The sequence below is a fragment of the Phaethon aethereus genome (assembly GCF_964289735.1).
Source record: "Phaethon aethereus genome assembly, chromosome: 1".
NCBI lineage: Eukaryota > Metazoa > Chordata > Aves > Phaethontiformes > Phaethontidae > Phaethon > Phaethon aethereus.
The window spans coordinates 88,269,592-88,288,904 of record NC_138575.1 but is presented as its reverse complement, the minus strand read 5'-3'; the positions used below and the strand labels follow the sequence as shown (position 1 = coordinate 88,288,904).

The 19,313-nt window shown below is 52.4% G+C and overlaps 2 protein-coding genes across 2 annotated transcripts; both read left to right on the top strand.

The window, feature by feature from the left end:
* Positions 1 to 4,921: 4,921 nt before the first annotated feature.
* LOC309416898 (C-type natriuretic peptide 2-like) lies at positions 4,922 to 6,796 on the top strand (the record flags this gene model as incomplete). The annotated part of the gene is made up of 2 exons (XM_082014279.1): positions 4,922 to 5,020; positions 6,524 to 6,796. 2 exons carry the CDS (start codon positions 4,922 to 4,924, stop codon positions 6,794 to 6,796), a joined length of 372 nt encoding a protein of 123 aa, XP_081870405.1.
* A 2,915-nt stretch (positions 6,797 to 9,711) lies between these two features.
* Positions 9,712 to 13,215, top strand: GAPDH (glyceraldehyde-3-phosphate dehydrogenase; the record flags this gene model as incomplete). Its single annotated transcript, XM_082014035.1, has 11 exons — positions 9,712 to 9,734; positions 10,338 to 10,437; positions 10,687 to 10,793; positions 10,879 to 10,969; positions 11,137 to 11,252; positions 11,347 to 11,428; positions 11,576 to 11,727; positions 11,861 to 11,939; positions 12,171 to 12,254; positions 12,399 to 12,496; positions 12,871 to 13,215. The coding sequence occupies 11 exons, from the start codon at positions 9,712 to 9,714 to the stop codon at positions 12,938 to 12,940; spliced, it is 1,002 nt and encodes a 333-aa protein (XP_081870161.1). The 3' UTR covers positions 12,941 to 13,215.
* Between the last annotated feature and the right edge of the window lie 6,098 nt (positions 13,216 to 19,313).

Here is a 19,313-nt window from a genome sequence, read left to right as displayed (position 1 = left end):
GAGAGAGAAAAAAATCTTTGAAAGCAAGCCTTTCTAAGAAGAGCCAAACTAACCACCAAGTAGAAAATGCTCATTCCCTTCCCATTTTGTACGTGGTTATAAGTACACTGTCCAGCTTCTCTTAATACAGGACCAATTATATTTGGTCCTTTTTGAAGCTCTTGCCCTGCAAAGTCCAGCAGAGTTTTAAGGGGAAGTCACCTGCATCTTTTTTCTTATATGGATCTCCTCAAAGAAGAGTTGAGGGATTTTGGGATGAGGGAAGAGAGAGAGAAAGGCTCACTTAAAGCAGAGCTAGAGTGCCTCAACAGAGAACATGCAAAGTGAGTAGAAAAAAAATAAAACTTTTAAAAGCTTTTGAAGAAAGAAAAAATAAAAAAACTTTAGAATTATCTTTGCCTAACTCTGATTTGATCAAGTTACTAAGCATACTGGTAACAGTGGTTGTCTCGGCTCTTTTCAGAATATATTTACTGCGAATCCAGTTAATGTTTCAAAGACGACTGGCAGTTAAGCCCTTTCCTTACAGGAATGCCACATCAGTGTTCAAGTCAGTCCTGGCTCTCCTTGGACTGCCATGTGAACATGAAGTGCCCTAAATTTGAATTTGTGTTAATCACATAAAGAACCTTTAGCCTCCTGTCTGTCTCACTTGCAAATCGGCTTTTGTCCCAAAGCTGTTAGTACTGAATTATTTCCTCTTACCTGTCAGTTGCCTAGAAGGCAGACTAGTGACTAGCAGGCAGGAATCGGAAGGGTCCTCTTATCAGAAGGTTCCTGCAGATCTTCCGCATTCTCTGTCTCTGAGGATCTACCACGTTCCTGCAGTCGTCATGGTCACCCTTGGTTTGCCAGCAAGTAGAGCCTGCTGCACAGTTCTCCTCTGGCCTTGTTGCATAAGTAGTGATAAAAAACTACTGTAGTTTATTTTGATCACTATAAAAAAAAAAAAAAAGCATTAGAAATTGCATACTTTACAGTGGCCCGGAATATGTTTTTTTTAATGCCAGTACTTGAATGGACAGAAACAAGTAGACAAGGGAATGATGCAAGGACAGGTGTATTTACTGGGCTGTGATATGTGGACCAAATACGACCCTCAAGTCCTGTGACTCACTGCTCTGCCCCCTTGTCACCACTAGTCTAATAGCCAGATACCAATATAACCATCCCCCCTCCCACCAAATCCAGAGCATCCTGGAAAGAACAGGACAATCATGTGAAATAAGATCAGAAAGCTACAGCAATACTGCCCCTCCTGCCATGCTAAAATATTCAGTGAAGGCTACAAGAGACGGAGGCAGCAGCTATGGCATTAACAGTAAATACAACATGCAGTCATGCATGCTGTACATGATTCCCACCACCACCCACGGTGTATGTCACTCACAAATGGGAATAAAAAAAAACAGAACAGCATATATGGATTTCTACCCAGGCTCAAGGCTTTACAGGTCTGTGCAGTAAGGCTTGCATACATATGAGATCACACATTGACAATGCTGCAGTGAGGGAGGTATGAATGGGTGGATGGAGGAACCAAGGTGGACATAAAACTCTTAAGCATTGGCTTACCTTCAGGCCATGCTTTTCCTTTACAAGTGGTTAAACTTCTTCCTTCAGGAGAGCTGCCCAGCTGCCTTTCTGAGACCGAAGGAGGGTTTGGCTGGACTGGCACCGCCATCCTTCTCTGCTTTGCAGTCCATCTTTCACTCTTTCCTGGGCACAGTGCTGCCTGGTCAAGTGTGAGTGGAAGGTCAGTGAACGGGAGCTCCTCTTGCTCCCTTTCTGCAGGCTGTTCAGGTGGAGCATCCCTCTTTCCTCACTGGCCTCTCTGGGCACTGGAGGAATTAGCAATCCTGTGTCATCCACAAAGGAAGTCCTGCAAAAAGATGAAGCAAAAACCAAGAAGGGTTTGAACAGCTACACAGCAGCTGCTGCTTTAAGCAGCCAGGTGCTGCCTGTCTGTTCCTCCACGAATTGCTACTGAAGCAGTAATCCCACTGCCTCGCTTCTGAGGCAGTGGGATTACTCTGTGCCAGGATCAGCAGTGTTTCTGTTCTTTGAGGGACTCCTGACCACAGTAGGCTCTGGATTCCTACACGTGGTACCAGTGGAATGACATGAATATCATCCTTGCTTCTAGAGCCTGCAGCAACCCTCAGCCCTTTTCATCACCATGCACCAGGAGGTGTTCCCCCAGGGCACTTCACCCAGTTCCTAGGCTTCCTCCTCTACAGTTGCCCTGCTCCTTTCCTTTATAAGCAACTGTGTGTAAAAGACTGACTGTACTTCAGCAGGAGACCGCTTTTCTGGTGGTCTTGCAAGCTCTAGAATCAGTGTCCCAGCATCAGAGGGAGAAGGGTTTTTACAGGGGAAACTTCTTAGCACCAGAGAGGAAAGAAGGACAATAACCTATTTGAGTCTGAGAAAACTGGGGCAATTGGGGACTCGTCTGCCACAGCCATTGCCAGGACATGTCAGAGCAACTATTCAGTTCTGCTGTGGTCCCAGCAAGGATCTGGGGCACAGAACAGCTGCAACTTCATGGCACCTGAGTCATTAAGCACCTGCAATTTATACAGGCTTTGCTGGATTTGCAAATTTGCAAGAAAATTTGCAAAATTTTCTACAGTCTCTGAGGTTTCTTGCTTGGTATGAGAAAGTGATGACTCCTTCCCTCCTGCTAGCCCCAGCTTTTGCTGGACCCAAGGAGAGGACCTATCACTTGAGAACTCAGAGCCTGTCCATTCCTGCAGGGCTCAGTCTTCGTGCAAGTGGGCTGGAATTCAGAGAAGTTGCAAAACGCATTTCTGGCATTCTTCCTGCAGTATGGGGGCCACCACATTCAAGGGATGCCAGATCAAACCACTGCTACATTTTGTATCAAAAACAAAGCGTCATTGCTCTTGTACTTACCTTTCACTCAGGGAAGAGTTGACTTCTGGAACCGGTGTGTTCAACGTGAGATTCATCTGCCTGCGTCTGTCTTGCTGGGAGCATGAATACTCTTTAGCGGACTGGCTCAGCTGCTTCTGGATGGTTGAATGTGACTAGGAAGTACAGAACAACATCCTCTGAGACATCTTGCATGTGGGATGAACATGTGTTCACTTCCCATCCTCCGTCCCCTCTCTCCCACCCCTCTGAAACTTTCACACCACAAAGCTCCATACCCTACCGCACCCAGCACGCAGAGGGGCGGGCTGTGTACACATACACCGTGCTCTGTTTGTGCACAGGCACCCCATCCGAACGCCCACCCGACCAGCACATCCTGTGACTCGCCAGCAGTCATCTGTGCTTTGTGGTTTAAAAGGCCAGTATGAAAGTAATCTTTCTTGCTCCCCACAAAATTTCTTGGTGGAGGCCGTTAGCCAAGGCCTAGGGAGCCCCTCCGTTTGCTGGCATGCCCCAGATGGCTGGCCCAGGCGAGAGGGTGACAGAGGACCCCCAGACAGGATCACCAGAGCATTGCTCTGGAACCAGCACCACCCATGGGTATTAGGTGGAGCCAACATAGCTGGATGCCCTCACTTGTGCAAAGTCTCTCCTGCTTCCAGCATCAGTGCTCCAGACTGAAGCCCCACACTCACTTTTCACAGACTTGATCCAAAATGGTTCATAAAACTTTCTGGCTCCTTGGGCAGGGAAGAAAGGGACCCACAAATCTGCATCAGCAAGTGCAAAATGCTGGGAAGGAGGGACAGACAGAGCAAGTATCTGAACAGTGACTTTTGTTCTCTCTGCAAAAGACTTTTTTTTTTCCTAATTTTCTTCTTAAAAAAAATAAGCACAAGCAGGCAACAGAACAGTGCCTGTGAAGTTTTGACCCAATTGCTTTGTGCAACAAAACTGAAGAAAGGGAAGTTTAAGGTGTTATTAAACTCACCCAGCACATCCACTTCTAATCTTGTACGGGGGTACAGCCCCCCCATTCCTCTCCCTGACAAACTTTTCTGATTAGTTTCTGCCTTCACACCCAGGCTGACTTCTGCACCCTGGTCTCCAAACAGTGACCTCATTGCCTTGTTCAGCTGGTGAGAAACTACAGTAAAATGAGAGAGGTAAACAAAGCGGAGGGGGACTAATGGCCAGAAGATTTAGGAGGTAGGAATCTGCTCCTCGCCGTCCCACTTCCATTGTGCGCCTGAGCTTGAGAAAGTGCAAGCTGAGCCTCGATGAGCTCTTTTCTATGCTTGTTCCTCTGGAAACTCAGACCAACCCTCCAGATGGTGTATGTTGAGTGACTCAGGACAACCAGCCTGCAAGTTATATGCCCACTAGTACCAGACCCATGCTCCCGTCACCACTACAAATCTCGTGGAGTTAGTGCTGGAATTCACACACCTTCTGCAGCAAGAGCTCTTTATTCCCAGGCCAAACAGCTCACCAAGATATAAATATTACAAGCGAGAGCCTGTATTGTCACAGAGCTGAATTTGTGTCAGCTCTGTGCAGCCAGCAGTGCAACTACCGCTAGTTCATGCTCATGCCGATTACAGAAAGAGCATTAACAGCACTCTGCCTACGATATTCAGTATCGCTATACAATGCAGTCTTCAAGATCCTCCTTTATGACGTATTTCAAAGTGTCACCCCGTTCCTGACCCTGACAGATACCTCCAGGTCCTGGCCAGCAGTAGCCCAACTCACATTTGTCTTCACAGACACTCAGTAAACACCTTTGTGTCCTTTTTCTTTAGAGCAAGGGGTCTTGCTGAGCTCACTCTGAAATATATCACCCTGGACAAAAGGGCTGAAAGGTTAAGGAGCTCCGGGGGGTAGTTCAGCAGAGTGCTGGGGGCCAGGCGCCTGCCAGAACCAAAGCTATAAAGGCAAAGAGGGGCTCAGGGACCGCATCTGACACGGATGCTGCAGATGCTGCCTCGCCTCCCACAAGCCCTGGGACGAGAAGAAGATGCTGGGGCTCCAGTCGTGGCTTTGCTCGCTTTTCCTCCTCTTAGTTCTGCTCTCGGCCAGCGTTCAGACCATGTCCTTACCAGGACAGAGGCTACAGGTAGGGGGGACTGGGAGAGAGCTGAGGGAGGTTTCAGGAGTGGCAGGGGCAATTTGGGGAGGTCGTGTTTGAACCTGGAATGAGTCGGGGTCCCAAATTCCAGCTACCAGAGGCTGCTGTCTGTTCTTCTTCCCCTTTGGTCCATCAGCCTCAGCTCTAGGGTGGCTGTATCTTTATAACCCAGCTCCTACAGCGCACCAGCATTACAAGCGAGCAGACAGTCAAAAACTTTTTAGTGCGCTCTGGTCTGGGGCAGGCTGCCTGTGGGACTCCCCACATTTCCTGCAGAGGCTTTGAATAGTAAAGAGACTGGCCCTCTCTAACTCAGCCCTGTGTCAGCAGCCACCAGAAATCACAGTCATGTCTCTCATCATATTCAGTGTCCTGGTTCTGACATTTCAGAGGGAAGATGCATCCTGTTAGGTTGGGATTTTCACTCCTAAGCTCAGTATTACCCCCCAGTAGCCCCCCTTTAAGGCCAAGAGTCCCTGTCAGGATGCCAGCTAAGGGCTTCTTCACTTGGGTACACCTTCTGCCCTCAGCAATTACAGCAATAATACAGCAAAATAATACTTTGACTTTCAAATTCACCCAGCTCGCTCTTACCCAAGCCCTAACCTGAGCCCCAAGACCTTGCCTTCACATCACCCTGGGAAAGTTACAGGGGAGCAGTTAGGACATGAACTAAAATCACAAGACTGATCCTGCTGTGACTCACCACTTTCATTCCTTGCTGAAGATGCCCGTGTCTGCTTCAATTAACTTGCTACCGCAAAGAGCTGCGCAAAGGCATCTTCAGCCTTACCTCAGCACCCATGTGAGGGACAGATGTGGAATGGCTACCGCAGGCTGCTTCCCTGGGTGACCATGCCATGACTCTGCTGCGCTCAATGCACCTCCCAACCCTCCCCTCCCTACAGCCGGAGGCTGCTGGCAGTGCCAGGGGTTGCGATCAGCATGTGCCCACCTGCACTAGAGGACTCCCAGCAGATGGGGAGCCCCCCTTCCTCACACCTGCTCCCGCAGTGATGCTGCTCCTGCCTCCCCCTCATCTTTAGCAGCAAGTATTTGTGGCAGGTCTGCCCCCCCCACCCACGCAGTCCTCTGGAAAACCAGAAATGCCACACAGCAGCCCAAGCACATGGAGGTGCTCAGCACCAGCAAAAGGAGCAAGGACTGAAGCCTCAGTAACCTTCCAGGTATGGGGAGGGCGGGCACAGTTTGACATGAGAAGGGCAATCCTCACTCAGGCAGAGGCTCACAGCAGCTGCCTGCCTGCTCTTTTGAACAGTAAAATCTTTTCAGACTGCAGGAGCTCTTGGTCTAGCCCTTCCCTGCATCTGGATGCAACGTCACAGGCGCACTGCCTGTGTGCAGGCACCATTTTATGTTCTGCTTGAACCCTAGGGAAGGTATGAGCAGTGGTGTACAAGGGGGTACAGGCTTCTCACCAGCAGCACAGGCAACTCCACTCTCAATCCCTCACCTCTCTCTTCATCCCAGATGCTCCTTTCCCAGTTGCTGCCCCTGGAGCCTGAGTCCACGCTGGCTGAAGAGGACACGAAGGAGGGGTCCAGCTTTGGCCCTCAGTTGCTCTCCCCCACCCTCCCCTTCCTCCCATCTGGGGCTAGAGCTGCCCGTCCCTTTCTCTGGCGCAAGATGCTCGCCAGTCGCAAGTGGGCACTGCCTGGAGATTGGGCCTGGAAGGCCATGCCCAGGGGCTGCTTTGGGCTGAAACTGGACCGGATTGGGACCTTCAGTGGTTTGGGGTGTTAGCCTTGGAGGAGCTCCAAGGTGAGAGGGCCAGCAGCGAGTGCTTGAGTAAGTGAGCTGAGGGAAAAGTAAGGGGAGACTTGAGAGCATGGTGATGGGGAGGACCAGGAGCATAGGGATGGGACAGGGGGGCAGGCTGTGGGGCCACCACCTTGCCTGCAGCCGGAGCAAAGGCTGGGACACGGGGCCACCCGTGCGACCGGGACTGCTCTGGGGGCCCAGCCAGGGCACGAGAGCAGGCGGGCTGCCTGCCGCTGGGCAGCTCACCAGCCCTGCTTCTGCACAGCCGGAGGAGTCGCAGGTGCCCACAGCCCCCACCTGCACGGGAACCTGCATGGCGCGCCAGCGGCCCAAACTGTGAAGCTCCTGCCCCGAGGGAAAGCATCGGCGGCGTGAAAGCAGCGCGGCCGTAAGAGGAGGAGGAGCTGCCCGCCTCCGCGGCTGACCCTCGGCCGGAGGACCCCTGCTCCGCCGGAAGACCCCCTCCCTCCTCTCCGTGCGTGAGGACTCGCTTGCTAATTAAACAGAGCCGTCCTTAATAGCCGTGTCCGAGCTCGGCGGCCGCGCCTCCGCGGCAGCCTCCGGGAGGGGCCGAGGCGCTGGCGGCGGGGCCGGGCCGGGAGATGGCGACAGAGCCCGCCGCCCCCCGGCCCCCACGCGCGGGGCCATATTGGGTGCGCGCCGCCATTCCGGGTGGGCCGGGCGGCACGCGCGGTTGCGGCGCGGCCAGGGCCGCGGCGGCGGGAAAGCGGGGGAGGGGAATGGGGAGGTATCGACCGCGGGCCGGGCGCCGGGGCAGAAGGGCCGCGTTGGCTCATCGCAGCCGCACTCTGGCCCCCGGCGCAGGCCGCCCGGCGCTGCCGTGTTTGCCGAGCAAACACAGGGGCCTCCTGTTTGTGCAGAAGCTGCCCCCGAGACCCCCCCCCACTCCCGCCCACTCGGCGGGCTGCAGCCGGGGCACCGTGAACCGCACCCCGCCAGCCCCACTGCTGTACCACGAGTGGCAGCATCCTCTGGCCTTTAAGAAAAGGTCGTAACCTCGTCCGGGGCTAAACTTAGACGCTAGCCCCTCGGCAGCACCGGGAATAGCAGCAGTACAAGGAGAGTTGGGTTACGTTCGAGCTGTATGACACCCCTCTGCCCACCGCCCAGGTACCTGCGTGGCTCCCCCAGCCCGCTCCTCCCTCCTCATCAGAGCTCAGCTGTAGCCCAGCTCAGCCGAGCAGCCAGAGGGCCAGGCCTGCTCCCAACACCCCCTGCCAGCCCAGATCTGCATCCCCACCGTTCCCACACCTTGCCCCAGGACCCCGCCCCAAGGGATGGAGGCTTTCCGGCACGCTCTGTGCCTTGCGCGGCTTTGTCCCGCATCGCCTGGGCTGTGCAAAGGTCCTGCACCGAGCCGAGGGGATGCAGCCCGGCACGACTGAGAGAGGGAGCCCGGCGTGGGGGGCGGCAAGCCGGGCAGCACAGGGCGGTTATGCAGGGAGCACTCCCCCTCGTTGGCAGCTGGCGAAGGCGGGACAAGGCCGCGGACGAGCAGGATTTCCGCCGTCACGTCCCGCGGGCAGCAGCAGTGCCGCAGTGCCTCGTTAAGATGGTGCTCATGCTGCGGTGCGTGGCCTGCCGGGCCGGCGGCCCCACGCACGGCACGTCTGGCTGAACCCACCCGGGGAGCCAAAGGCAGGCGGGGGTCCCCAGCATGGGGGTGAGGGAGCTCCCGGAGAGCACCTGCTGCCTCCCAGCGCTGGGGCGGGGGCGCGGAATGGCAGACCCTTGGGGACTCGCTGCTCCCTCGAGGCGTCCCCAGCATCTCTGCGGCCCCTTTGCCCTCGCCGCCATGCCGGGGGAGTAGGGTAGGCTGGGAGAGGGGGGCAGGCTGCAGCCGGTGTAGGGGGTGGGGGTGTCTCTCCTTTGTTACCAGGTGAAAGCAGCGCACGCGGCGGCACTGGCAGCAGCGAGCCCTGAGCAGGCAGCCCCTCTCTGGCCATCACCGGGGGGCCATTCCCTGGCCTGGGGCCACCTCCCCGCCGAAGGGCAAGGACCCGGCTTCCTCCGGGACCGGGGCATCTCCCGCCGCCATCACACACATACCCCCGGCCGCCCAGGGTTGGCTCGCAGGGAAGGTGCAGCGCGCACTCCTCGCCCTGCGCGGGGACCGTTGCGGACGCCCCCCTCCAGGCGCGGCGCCTTTGTCACGGCGGGGGGGGGGGGGGGCGACGATCTACACACCGAGGCAGCCGCACCCGCAGCGCGGCCGCACGTAGCCCGGCCCGGCCCCCGCGCTCCCATTCGGCGCCGGCCCGGCGGGGCGGACCCCGGCTCTGCCCCTCCGCGGGTATAAAGGACGGGGGAGCGGCGCTGCGCCACCTTCTCACTGCGCGCCAGGGCGGCTCAACGGGCAGCAGGTAACGGGCAGGGGCAGGGGCGGCGACTGGGGGCGGGGGAGGAGGAGGACGACGAGGAGGGGATGTGCAGGGCAAGACTGGGGCGGTGGGGGGACCACCCGCTCCCCCACCACCTACCCGAGGCTGGCGACACGGGGGAGGGCCGGGGCGGCGGGCGGCAGCCCCCGCGCGGAGCGGGACCGCGTGGCGGCGGAGCCCGCGGGCACAAAGGCGGAGCGGAGCTGTGTGCCGCAAGATGGAGGCGGCGGGGGGGAAGAATGGGGGGGGCGGGTAGGCGTTGGAGGGGGGGCAGACCGCCTGACTGGGGGGCGGGTAGGCGTCGCGGTGGAAGGGGGGGGGGCGGGTTCGCAGCGCATGCATCCCTCCGCCCCCCGGCGGTGGGCGAGACGTTAACGGTGCCCGGGGCGGGCGCGCGAGCAGGCGAGGCGCGGCTGCCGGGGGCGGTGGCCGCTTCCCCGCTCCCGGTACCTCACCAACGATTTCTGCCCGCAGGAACATCCCGAAGAGGCAAAGATGGTGAAAGTCGGAGTCAACGGGTGAGTGCCGGCGTCGGGCTGCGGCACCGGCTGGCGCCCCGCGGGGCGGGGGGGCCGTGAGGGAGCGGGGGGGGGGAGCAAGGTCGCCTCAAGGGCGCGGGGAGGATTGGGGAGGGGGGAGCTGTGTGCCCCACCGGTCCCGCACCGCCGCCCCCCGTGCCGGGATGAGGGGTCGGGGCAGGGCGGGCTGCTGAGTCACTTCCCCGTGCAGATTCGGGGTGACTCACCCCGGAAGCGCCGCCGCTGCCGCTTGCCTCAGCCCTCCGGGGGTCCCTGCGCCCTGCCGGTGGGCTGCGGCCCCCCACTGAAAGGTTGCTCGGTGGATCGTGTGTCGACAGCAGCCCGCGGATGTGACCTTCTCCTGCCGGGCTGAGGAGTAACTGGATCCCCGGGGCCCTCAGTAAATTTAGCGCTTGACCTTTCCTGTGCGGGGGTCGCTCTTAATCTTTAACCGAGGTGCTTTGGCCTTTGGACGTGGCTGCTGGACTCCCTCCTGCCCTGCTGGGCAGGGAGCGGTGGATGCTCCCGAGGGAAGGCAGCGGGCCGTGCCCAGCCTGGCAGGTTCCTCATTCGTTCTCTTCACCCATGTCTGTCTCTCCCCAGATTTGGCCGCATCGGCCGCCTGGTCACCCGGGCTGCCGTCCTCTCTGGCAAAGTCCAAGTGGTGGCCATCAATGATCCCTTCATTGATCTGAACTACATGGTGAGTTGCCTTGCAGTGCCCCCTCTGGGCCTCTCAGAGTAGGACTCCTCTGGCACTGTTCTAGTAGCTTCCCAGGAAAAGCGGGCGTGGGGAGGCACAGGGTTGGGAGGTTTGGCAGAGCCAGGTACAGTGCAGCAGTTGGGACAAGGTCACTGAGGAAGTGGGGAGCTGAGACTTTGGTGTAGCCAGAGCAAGGATTGGGGAGATGGCAGCCTGGGTACCTGATCTTCCTCCCTCTTTTCTTGCTAGGTTTACATGTTCAAATATGACTCTACTCATGGTCATTTCCGGGGCACTGTCAAGGCTGAGAATGGGAAACTTGTGATTAATGGGAATCCTATCACCATCTTCCAGGAGTAAGTATCACTCTCCCTCTTGCCCCTTTGGAGGATGATAGCAGGGTTCTCTCAGAGCAGTTCTTACAGTTTTGTCCATCTTCAGGCGTGACCCCAGCAACATCAAGTGGGCAGATGCTGGTGCTGAATATGTTGTGGAGTCCACTGGCGTCTTCACCACCATGGATAAGGCAGGGGTGAGTATGCCACAGTGGTATACAGGAGAAAGGGTGGCTAATCCTGCTTGTGGGGCACATTACCGTGTACATAGCTGCTTGAGATGGGGCTGGAAGGGGGAAGAAGTTGTCTGAAGAGGTGATCTGTTGTTGGGATTCTGAGTTAATTTAATATTCTGTTTTTCCAGGCTCACCTGAAGGGTGGTGCTAAGCGTGTTGTGATCTCTGCCCCCTCAGCTGATGCTCCCATGTTTGTGATGGGTGTCAACCATGACAAGTATGACAAGTCTCTGAAAATTGTCAGGTAAGGAGAGAAGAAGATGCTCTCTGGCCTGGAGCTCTCGCCAGCTGCCAGATGTGTTGCCTCTGGCTGATGTGCCTTCCTCTTTCTTACCCAGCAATGCCTCTTGCACTACTAACTGCCTGGCGCCCTTGGCCAAGGTCATCAATGACAACTTTGGCATCGTGGAGGGTCTTATGGTAGGTCTGGAGCTTGCTGCTCAGGAGTGTGCCCTATCCCCTGGTCCCCTCATCTGAAAGGAAAAGCATCTGTACTCCTCGTATCCCTTGGGATGGGGAAGTGGTACCTGGGATGCTTTTTCTTACTGCTGTGCTCTCTTCTCCCAGACCACTGTCCATGCTATCACAGCCACACAGAAGACAGTGGATGGGCCCTCCGGGAAGCTCTGGAGGGATGGCAGAGGTGCTGCCCAGAACATCATCCCAGCATCTACTGGGGCTGCTAAGGCTGTGGGAAAAGTCATCCCTGAGCTCAATGGGTGAGTGTTGTCCCTCCTTGTGTGCCAGGAGGCAGGAGCTGGTGCCTGGCCAGCTCTGACCTGTCCCTAGTGGAATGGAGGGCTGGCAGAGGGGTGCTGGGTGCTGTGCCCTGCTGACTTGGGTCTCTTGCAGGAAACTTACTGGAATGGCTTTCCGTGTGCCAACCCCCAATGTCTCTGTTGTGGACCTGACCTGCCGTCTGGAAAAACCAGTGAGTGTTGAGGACAAGGCCCTAACAACCTCCAGACTTGCCCCTGCTTCCTGTAAATGCCTTCTTTCACCTGGAATTGCCCTCCCTGCATTATCTCTTCCCTAAGAAGATTTGATCTTGGTGAAAATAGCACGTCACGCATGTCTGCCATAGTGCTCCCATGTGTCCCCCGCCCCCATCAGACATTTTGTGTGAGTTGGCATCTGACCATCTGAATGTCTCTCTTCTCAGGCCAAGTATGATGACATTAAAAGGGTAGTGAAAGCTGCTGCTGATGGGCCCCTGAAGGGCATCCTGGCATATACAGAGGACCAGGTAAGTAAATCCTAGTCTCTTGGCCTGTGGTTATTTGCACTCCACTCATTTTTCTGATGGGAGCAGCCTTGCTGGGATCCTGATTTGGGTACTTCTGGCTCAGGCTGCAGGTAACTATGTGTTAAAATTTCCTCTCTGTTTCAGGTTGTCTCCTGTGATTTCAATGGTGACAGCCATTCCTCCACCTTCGATGCGGGTGCTGGCATTGCACTGAACGACCATTTTGTCAAGCTTGTTTCCTGGTAGGCATAGCCTGGGGGCTGGTGGTGGGAGGCTTGGCGGGGCTAGGGCCTGGCACAGGCAAGGTATGGAATTCTGTCCTCGTCATTGCTGCCAGGTTGGCAATGCAGGGTGATACATAGGCTCCTGCTGAGCAGGATGGCTCCAACATGCTGAAACTCTATGCGGACTGAGATCCCATCTTGCCTGAAATGACTGTAGCCTTCTTCTCTTATTTGGAGGGTGGATGGGATGCTTCCTTTTTTTTTTTTTATTGGAAGTGGATGGGAAGCTGCCTGGTTCAGTTGTGTGGGATGGGGCAGAGGAGCAGGAACAATGCAGGAAGAGGATGCAAGAAACTTGTGAGTCCTGACAGTGCTTCCGTTTCTGTCCCCAGGTACGATAACGAGTATGGATACAGCAACCGTGTTGTGGACTTGATGGTCCACATGGCATCCAAGGAGTGAGCCGAGCACACAGCCCCCTGCTGCCTAGGGAAGCAGGACTCTCCTTCGTTGGAGCCCCTGCCCTTCTTCACCACCGCTTAGCTCTGCATCCTGCAGTGAGAGGCCAGTTCTGTTCCCTTGTCTCCCCCACTCCTCCAACTTCTCCCCGAGCCTGGGGGAGGTGGAGAGGCTGATAGAAACTGATCTGTTTGTGTACCACCTTACATCAATAAAAGTGATCACCATCTGAAATGCCTTGTCTCTGTCAGTGGGAAATGGGAGAAAGTGTGGGGTGATGAGCAAACGCAGGTGCCTGCTCTAAGATGGGCTGTGGGACAGCTCTTGCAAGCAGTGCTATGAGGCCACTGTGTTAAGGCTGTGAAGCCAGGTGATAGAGATGTGGGAAATGCAGGAAGAGCTGTTTGGACAGCTTGGGTTGTGCATAGGCATGGTGCTGGGATACCTGATGCAACGAACAGCAAGTGCCTGTCTCTGAGCACAAGTGCACAGCGAGCAGAGCTGTGGTATGCAGACTGGTGAACTACCTGTGCTGGAGGTAAGACGACTGCCTGTAAGCCAAAATAAGGTGTGGTGCTGTGCTTGCAGGACTGGTGCGTGATGGAGTGGAAGGCAGCTCTGCTGCTCCATCCACCTAGCTCTCTGGATGTGCTCGTCTGGTGGGTGTATGCAGAATGAAGTGCTGAGCAGGTGATTTCTTTGCATTTGGTTTGTCGGACGTGGCACAAGAAACAATTATTTCTTCTTCTTCCCCCTGCCTTAGCAGAAATGTAACAAGGAGGATTTTGCTTTTGCTTTTCATTCTTAAAATGTATCAACTTGCCCTGGAGGAAATGGCTGCCCACGAGGGACGTGTCAGAGGCCGGTGTTACCATGGTGGTAGCTAGTCTTAATTCTGGCTTAATTCTATGCAGAAGGAGGGGCAGTTGCAGTTAAGCTCCTGAGCGGCAAATCTCTGCAAGGTGAGTGTCAGCCCTGTGCCAGGGACTGTTCCCTCCTCCTGGAAGCACAAATGCAGCTGGGCAGGGGCTGAGCCTTCTGTGACCTATGAGCACTGGGGAAGATAAGCAATGCACTGCACAGAATCACATGGCCCTCCATTTTTAGCAACTCAAATTACTAGACAGTTCTCAGAGGTGATGTGTTGCTTTCTCCCTGGCAAGCAGGGTTGGAGCTGTTGTCTGGACCCCAACTGCTTTAGACCCCTGATGTGGAGTGAGGACTTAAGCTCCCAGGATCAAGGTATGTTGGTTGGACATCGTTTCCTAGAGCTGCTTATCTCCAGTGGTTGGTCTGTGTAAAAAAATTAAATGTTTACTGGGCTAGAGGGCAATGACTCAAAGTTCCTTTGCAAAGAGAAAAAGGTTGAATAACCTGCCTCTGGATAGGAGCTGGGCCTCTAAGCAGCTTGTTAGCCCTGGGACAGCAGCGATACCTGGCTTGTCCCAAAAATGGCCTTGTGGCAGCTTTATGTAACTCTGGAGTTAAATGGGAGCTGCCTGATGCCGTGCATCAGCCCTCCTGTGGAGCTGGGTTTCTGCTGGGGAGAGGCATAGCCTGCAGGCCTGTCAGGTTTACAAATGAGTCTTGGGTTGGTCCTATCCTGTCCTTGATTGCTGTGTTTGGGTCCTTTGAATGGCTGTCCTTTGTGCTGCTGCCCATGTATTTGTATGCGTGCCAGCGAGCGCCTCGCTTGGTAATCTGGAAATGCAGAGAGGCTACTGAAACACCTTGTTGGAGGGATGCCTGTTTTCCCATGTAAAACAAAGATATCTTGAACTGGGATTAAGGTAGGAACACTTCAACAGGTTGCCTTTTTGTCTAAAAAGCCTTATGTTTCCCTGAGCAAGATAAGGCTGCCTGAAAATTCACCTAGAGCAAAGAACTCTTGTTTAACAAGAAAGAGCTCTATCCAACCTGAGATCAAATTGCTGTGGGAATGAGCAAATTCATACAACCTGGGGGTTGGGGTGGGGCTCAGACCAGCAATTGCTGGGAATGTCTCGGATAAAGGTTTACTGTGTTTTAAGATACTATTTCAACCTTTTTACAATCTTGCTTGAAATTCTTGGGGGGGGGGGGGGGAATGATATGGTATCTAGGCAGGGCAAGCCAGGAATCACAGAATTTAAAACACAGTTCCTCTTGTATGGAAACAGGGAAAGCAAGCGTGGCAAACAAGTCGTGTAGCCTTTGGAACGCCTGGAGGGCTGGGTTTCCTGCCTCATCTCTTGTAAGCTCCCTAAAGAGCACAGCTCTTCTCCTAAATCCTCATTTTGTATCCAGACGCTGTGCCTGCAGATGGCACCACAGCAAGGCCCCTCTGGACAGATGGAAAAGCTAGCTCAGTGGCCAGCCTGTCCAAAAACTGTAATCCTGTCCTTTTTCTTTTTTTTTTTTTTTTTGTCAGTTTGAAAACTTGACATGTATGACTGCAGATGGTATTGGGATAAAGATGGGAGATCTGCTGTGGCAGCTGCTTCTCTCTCCAGAGGAGAGTTTTCTAAGTAGGGGAGCTCTAGGTTTGCTCTTAAAGCTTTTCTGAGAAAAACTGATAGAAATGCTTGGTCAGGGAAGGCAGGTGCTGAGACAGACATGAAGAGGCTCTTGTTCAGCAAAGGAACTAAAAACCACTGTGCAGCTCTAATGGGACAAACCGGCTCTAAGAGCAGCTGTGATAAGCTAGAATCCATCCTGGTTTATAAACACCTTGCAAGGGGAAGATACAGAAAAACACCGATCCTGGCCAAAGTCTTGACTCTGCCTTCCTTGACTGGCCAGGCACCAGGGCTCACTGTGCTGGGCCTCATGGGAGAGGGATGCATCTGAGACATGGGTTCACTCCTTTGCGGACTTGTGCTGACACAAAGCTCTCCCACTGACCCAAGGGTCAACTTCTCTGATGGGCAGCTAATCATTTCTAGGGGTGGCAAGCTGCATCTTTTTTTAAGACAGAGGAAATTTAAGAGATGCTGTGGTATGGTAATTAGCAATGGCATCACAGGAAAATTCCCTTTTATGGCACCTTTGAATGTTTAGAGAAATTAATTTATACTTCATTGGCATTTGCCCACATGATCACATCTGGATTACTCCTGCAAGAAATGGCTAGCTGTCTTCAGACCACCTTCTTAAGATGTCAGCACAAAACTTCAGCATTAAGGAAGTTGCCATGTAGTAAAATAAATAATCTTGAGCAGATGTGGAAACTAATTAAGCTTGCTTGAAAAATCACACCAAAATGTAGCAAAATGGTGACTGCATAAGCACAGTAAAAGTCTTGGACATTTAAAACATAATCTGTCTGCTTCTAAAGTAAATGAGTCTTTGAGCAAAGCAATCAACAAGGTCTGTGGAAGGAAGAGGAGATACAGGTCTCTGATAGGAAAGACTATGATGCAAGGCATATATTGGATAGTTGTGTAAGACATATTAAATGATAATGTTCCAAACTCTTCTTTGTAACAGAAGCCATTCACAGAATGTAGCTTCATGACGTAAAGTCAAGGTATGGCAATGCCACTGTGGGCACAGGCAGTACTCGCAGAAAGCAGGCAGTTCATCAAAAACAAGCTGCCTACATTTGGGCAATTGTACTGTACACACACTGCAAAAACAAATAATTTGTTACTTATTCTTCTGAGCTGAATATAATTTCTTACTACAGGACAGCTACTTTACCTCCATATATTATCTTACTATAGAAGTGCCTTCTTGAGGGAGTTATTCTCAATTAAATCTTCATAGAAGGAACAATAGTAATGGGTTATACTTTACTGTGTAAGATTTGAAAAGACAGCCTTCAAAAAGCTGAAGCTGTAGTCAAATGAAATTAGAACTAGCAAATTAAACTTAAGAGCCTAAGAAAAGGTAGATTTTTAGGAAACTATGTGACAAATAGAAAAGGTGGTATGAAAACCTTTTTTCAAATGCATCTTGGAGACAAGAAAGCTGCCAAAAAACTGTAAGATGGTGTGGGAGTGATTGGGGAAGCTAAGGCCACAACAGAAAAGTAAAACTGATGTTTTTCCATCAGAAGAGCTTTGGGGTATTCCCAGACAAAAGATTTTTTTCCTCATCAGCAATGAGACAAATGGCAAACCGAAGTGTCAGAACTTGAGATGTCCATGACATGAAGTGCAGCAAACCCTCAGTACCAGGTGCCAGACTCAGATGGTCTCCAGCATGAAATGGATGAACAGGTAACCATGATGTAAGTAATTCACCACTCCCATCAGGTCCCATGTGACAAAGAGCAACTGGATTTAGGAAAACAACAGACTGGCAAAACCTTTCAAAGAACCTGAACTGGCCCAGGACAGGGAAGACTGTCCTCTCCAGGCTGAAAACTAGTGGTAAGGCTGCTGGTTACTGAGAGAGAGAGGGTGTGAGTGGCCAGTGTCTGGACACATCTGGCCCAGGGTCATTTCCATTCAACACCTTCACAGCAATTTGGAGCACGGGGTGCCAAGGTTTGATTGTGCAAACTGATGCAGGACACTCAACACTGAAACAGACCATTGGAAAGCTGCAGAAGGATCTTATGCCCAAGTGACTGGGTTATTAAAATGGTTGGTGAAATTCAAGGTTGCTAAATGAGAACTAATACATGGGGGGGGGGGGGGTGAGGGGGAGGGGGTGTGTGGAATGACACAACTGTAGTGTTGCAGGTCTCAAAGCCCTGTAAATCTGCCCAGCTGTTCATCAAATGGGCGGACAACTTTGTCAGCCTTGTTTTGAGTCTGGGGACAGAAGAAAATATATGTGGTTTGTAATCTCTGTAATTTCCAGCTTTTTGGTTACCAAGTTGGATACTGGTGTATCTGGACCCCAAGCAGACACTGAAATCCCACTGAATGCACATGGCCTCCAGCTTCCTCATCTCCTCAGACTCCTAGTATGCCTGTCAGCCTGACTAAACCGCCATCTAGACCATCATTGTGAAGTGACTTTAGGCACTGGTCAAAAATGCTCGCTCTCCTTTTTTTTTTAAAGGAGAAAAATAACTAAACTTTTCATTCTCAAAACATTTTTCTCCAATCATCAGGGCTAGGAGTATTTATTTGCTCCATCTACTCCAAACTGTGATACAAAGCATGCCAATGTCACATGGGGATAAGAAATGTTTGAAGATACCATCAGCTTCAGTATTTGGCTGAGAACTTGCACAGGGTTGCTTGTGAGCCCTGCTCCCCAAGTCTTTCCAGCTCTCCTGTTGTCCTGGATATGATTAGTCACTAGTATTTCTTGCTCTTAGATGTATCTATGCATAGCTTAAATATTGTCTACATATGTATGGCAATAGAACCTACATTTTTATTCTATTTAAAATGTATTTTAATGTCTCCTGGCATTTTGACTGAGGTGCTCTTTTTGAAAATCCTGGTACATCATTTCTATATATCAAAAAATGGTATCAGTTTTGCTTGTCAATTCCTTGTCCCTCCATAAATCTGTGCAGATTTTCTTGCACTCTTTCCTGATTTCTACCCTCCTCCACTGGTTTCTCACTGGTTTTCATACATGGCCTGTCAGGCTAAGCACTGATGTAATTTGTTCACCCACCCACCCAGTCCTTTTTAAATCTCTTCCCCAATGCATTTAAAAATTGACATCAGCAAACCATGGATTTCATCACCACTGAGGGTTACAGTGCTTTGCTTTGCAAAATGCTGTTTGCAGGAACGCAGCTGCAGTGCTGTGTTTTCCAGCATCACTTACTCCATCTCCCCAAGCAGCCTCAGGCTTTGTGCGGTGGCCTCTTCACTGCTATGGCACCCTGTGCACCTCTCCACATTACCATGCTCTAGATCATCTGTGCCTGGAAATGTAGAAGTGCTTATTCTGAGAAGATCCTGTTGAGGATCCTCTGTAATTGCTAATGGCCTGGAAAGTGCTTCATCATTCCCCTCTGACCACACTCTGCTCTTTCCAAATACAGAACAGACATAGCTGGTGAGTACTTCTTCTTTGCATAATTTAGGGGTTTTTTTTTCCAATTTCAGTCAAGAAAAATGGTTTATATTACTGCTAGGATTGATTTTTCTTTAAATAAATATAACTAGAACAACTTGTTAGTGTCCTTAGAGATCCAGCTACTGTTATTTTTTTCTTGAAGCAATAGGAGTAGCTGAAGACCTTTTTTTACAGATGATCATGTTGTCCCTCTATTCATTTTCCCCCACCCACAGTCAGATAGAGTTGTTACGAGGTTTATTTTTATTAATTAAGGAAAGCTTTATTATTGTTTTTATTAGTTATTCTAAATATTATTGTCACATGGCCACTTGCTTATATAAGTAGTTTACTGAAAGCTATCTTCTGATGCATACTAAATCACAGCTTTTGAAATAACTGGAAAAACTCTTCTTTCCAA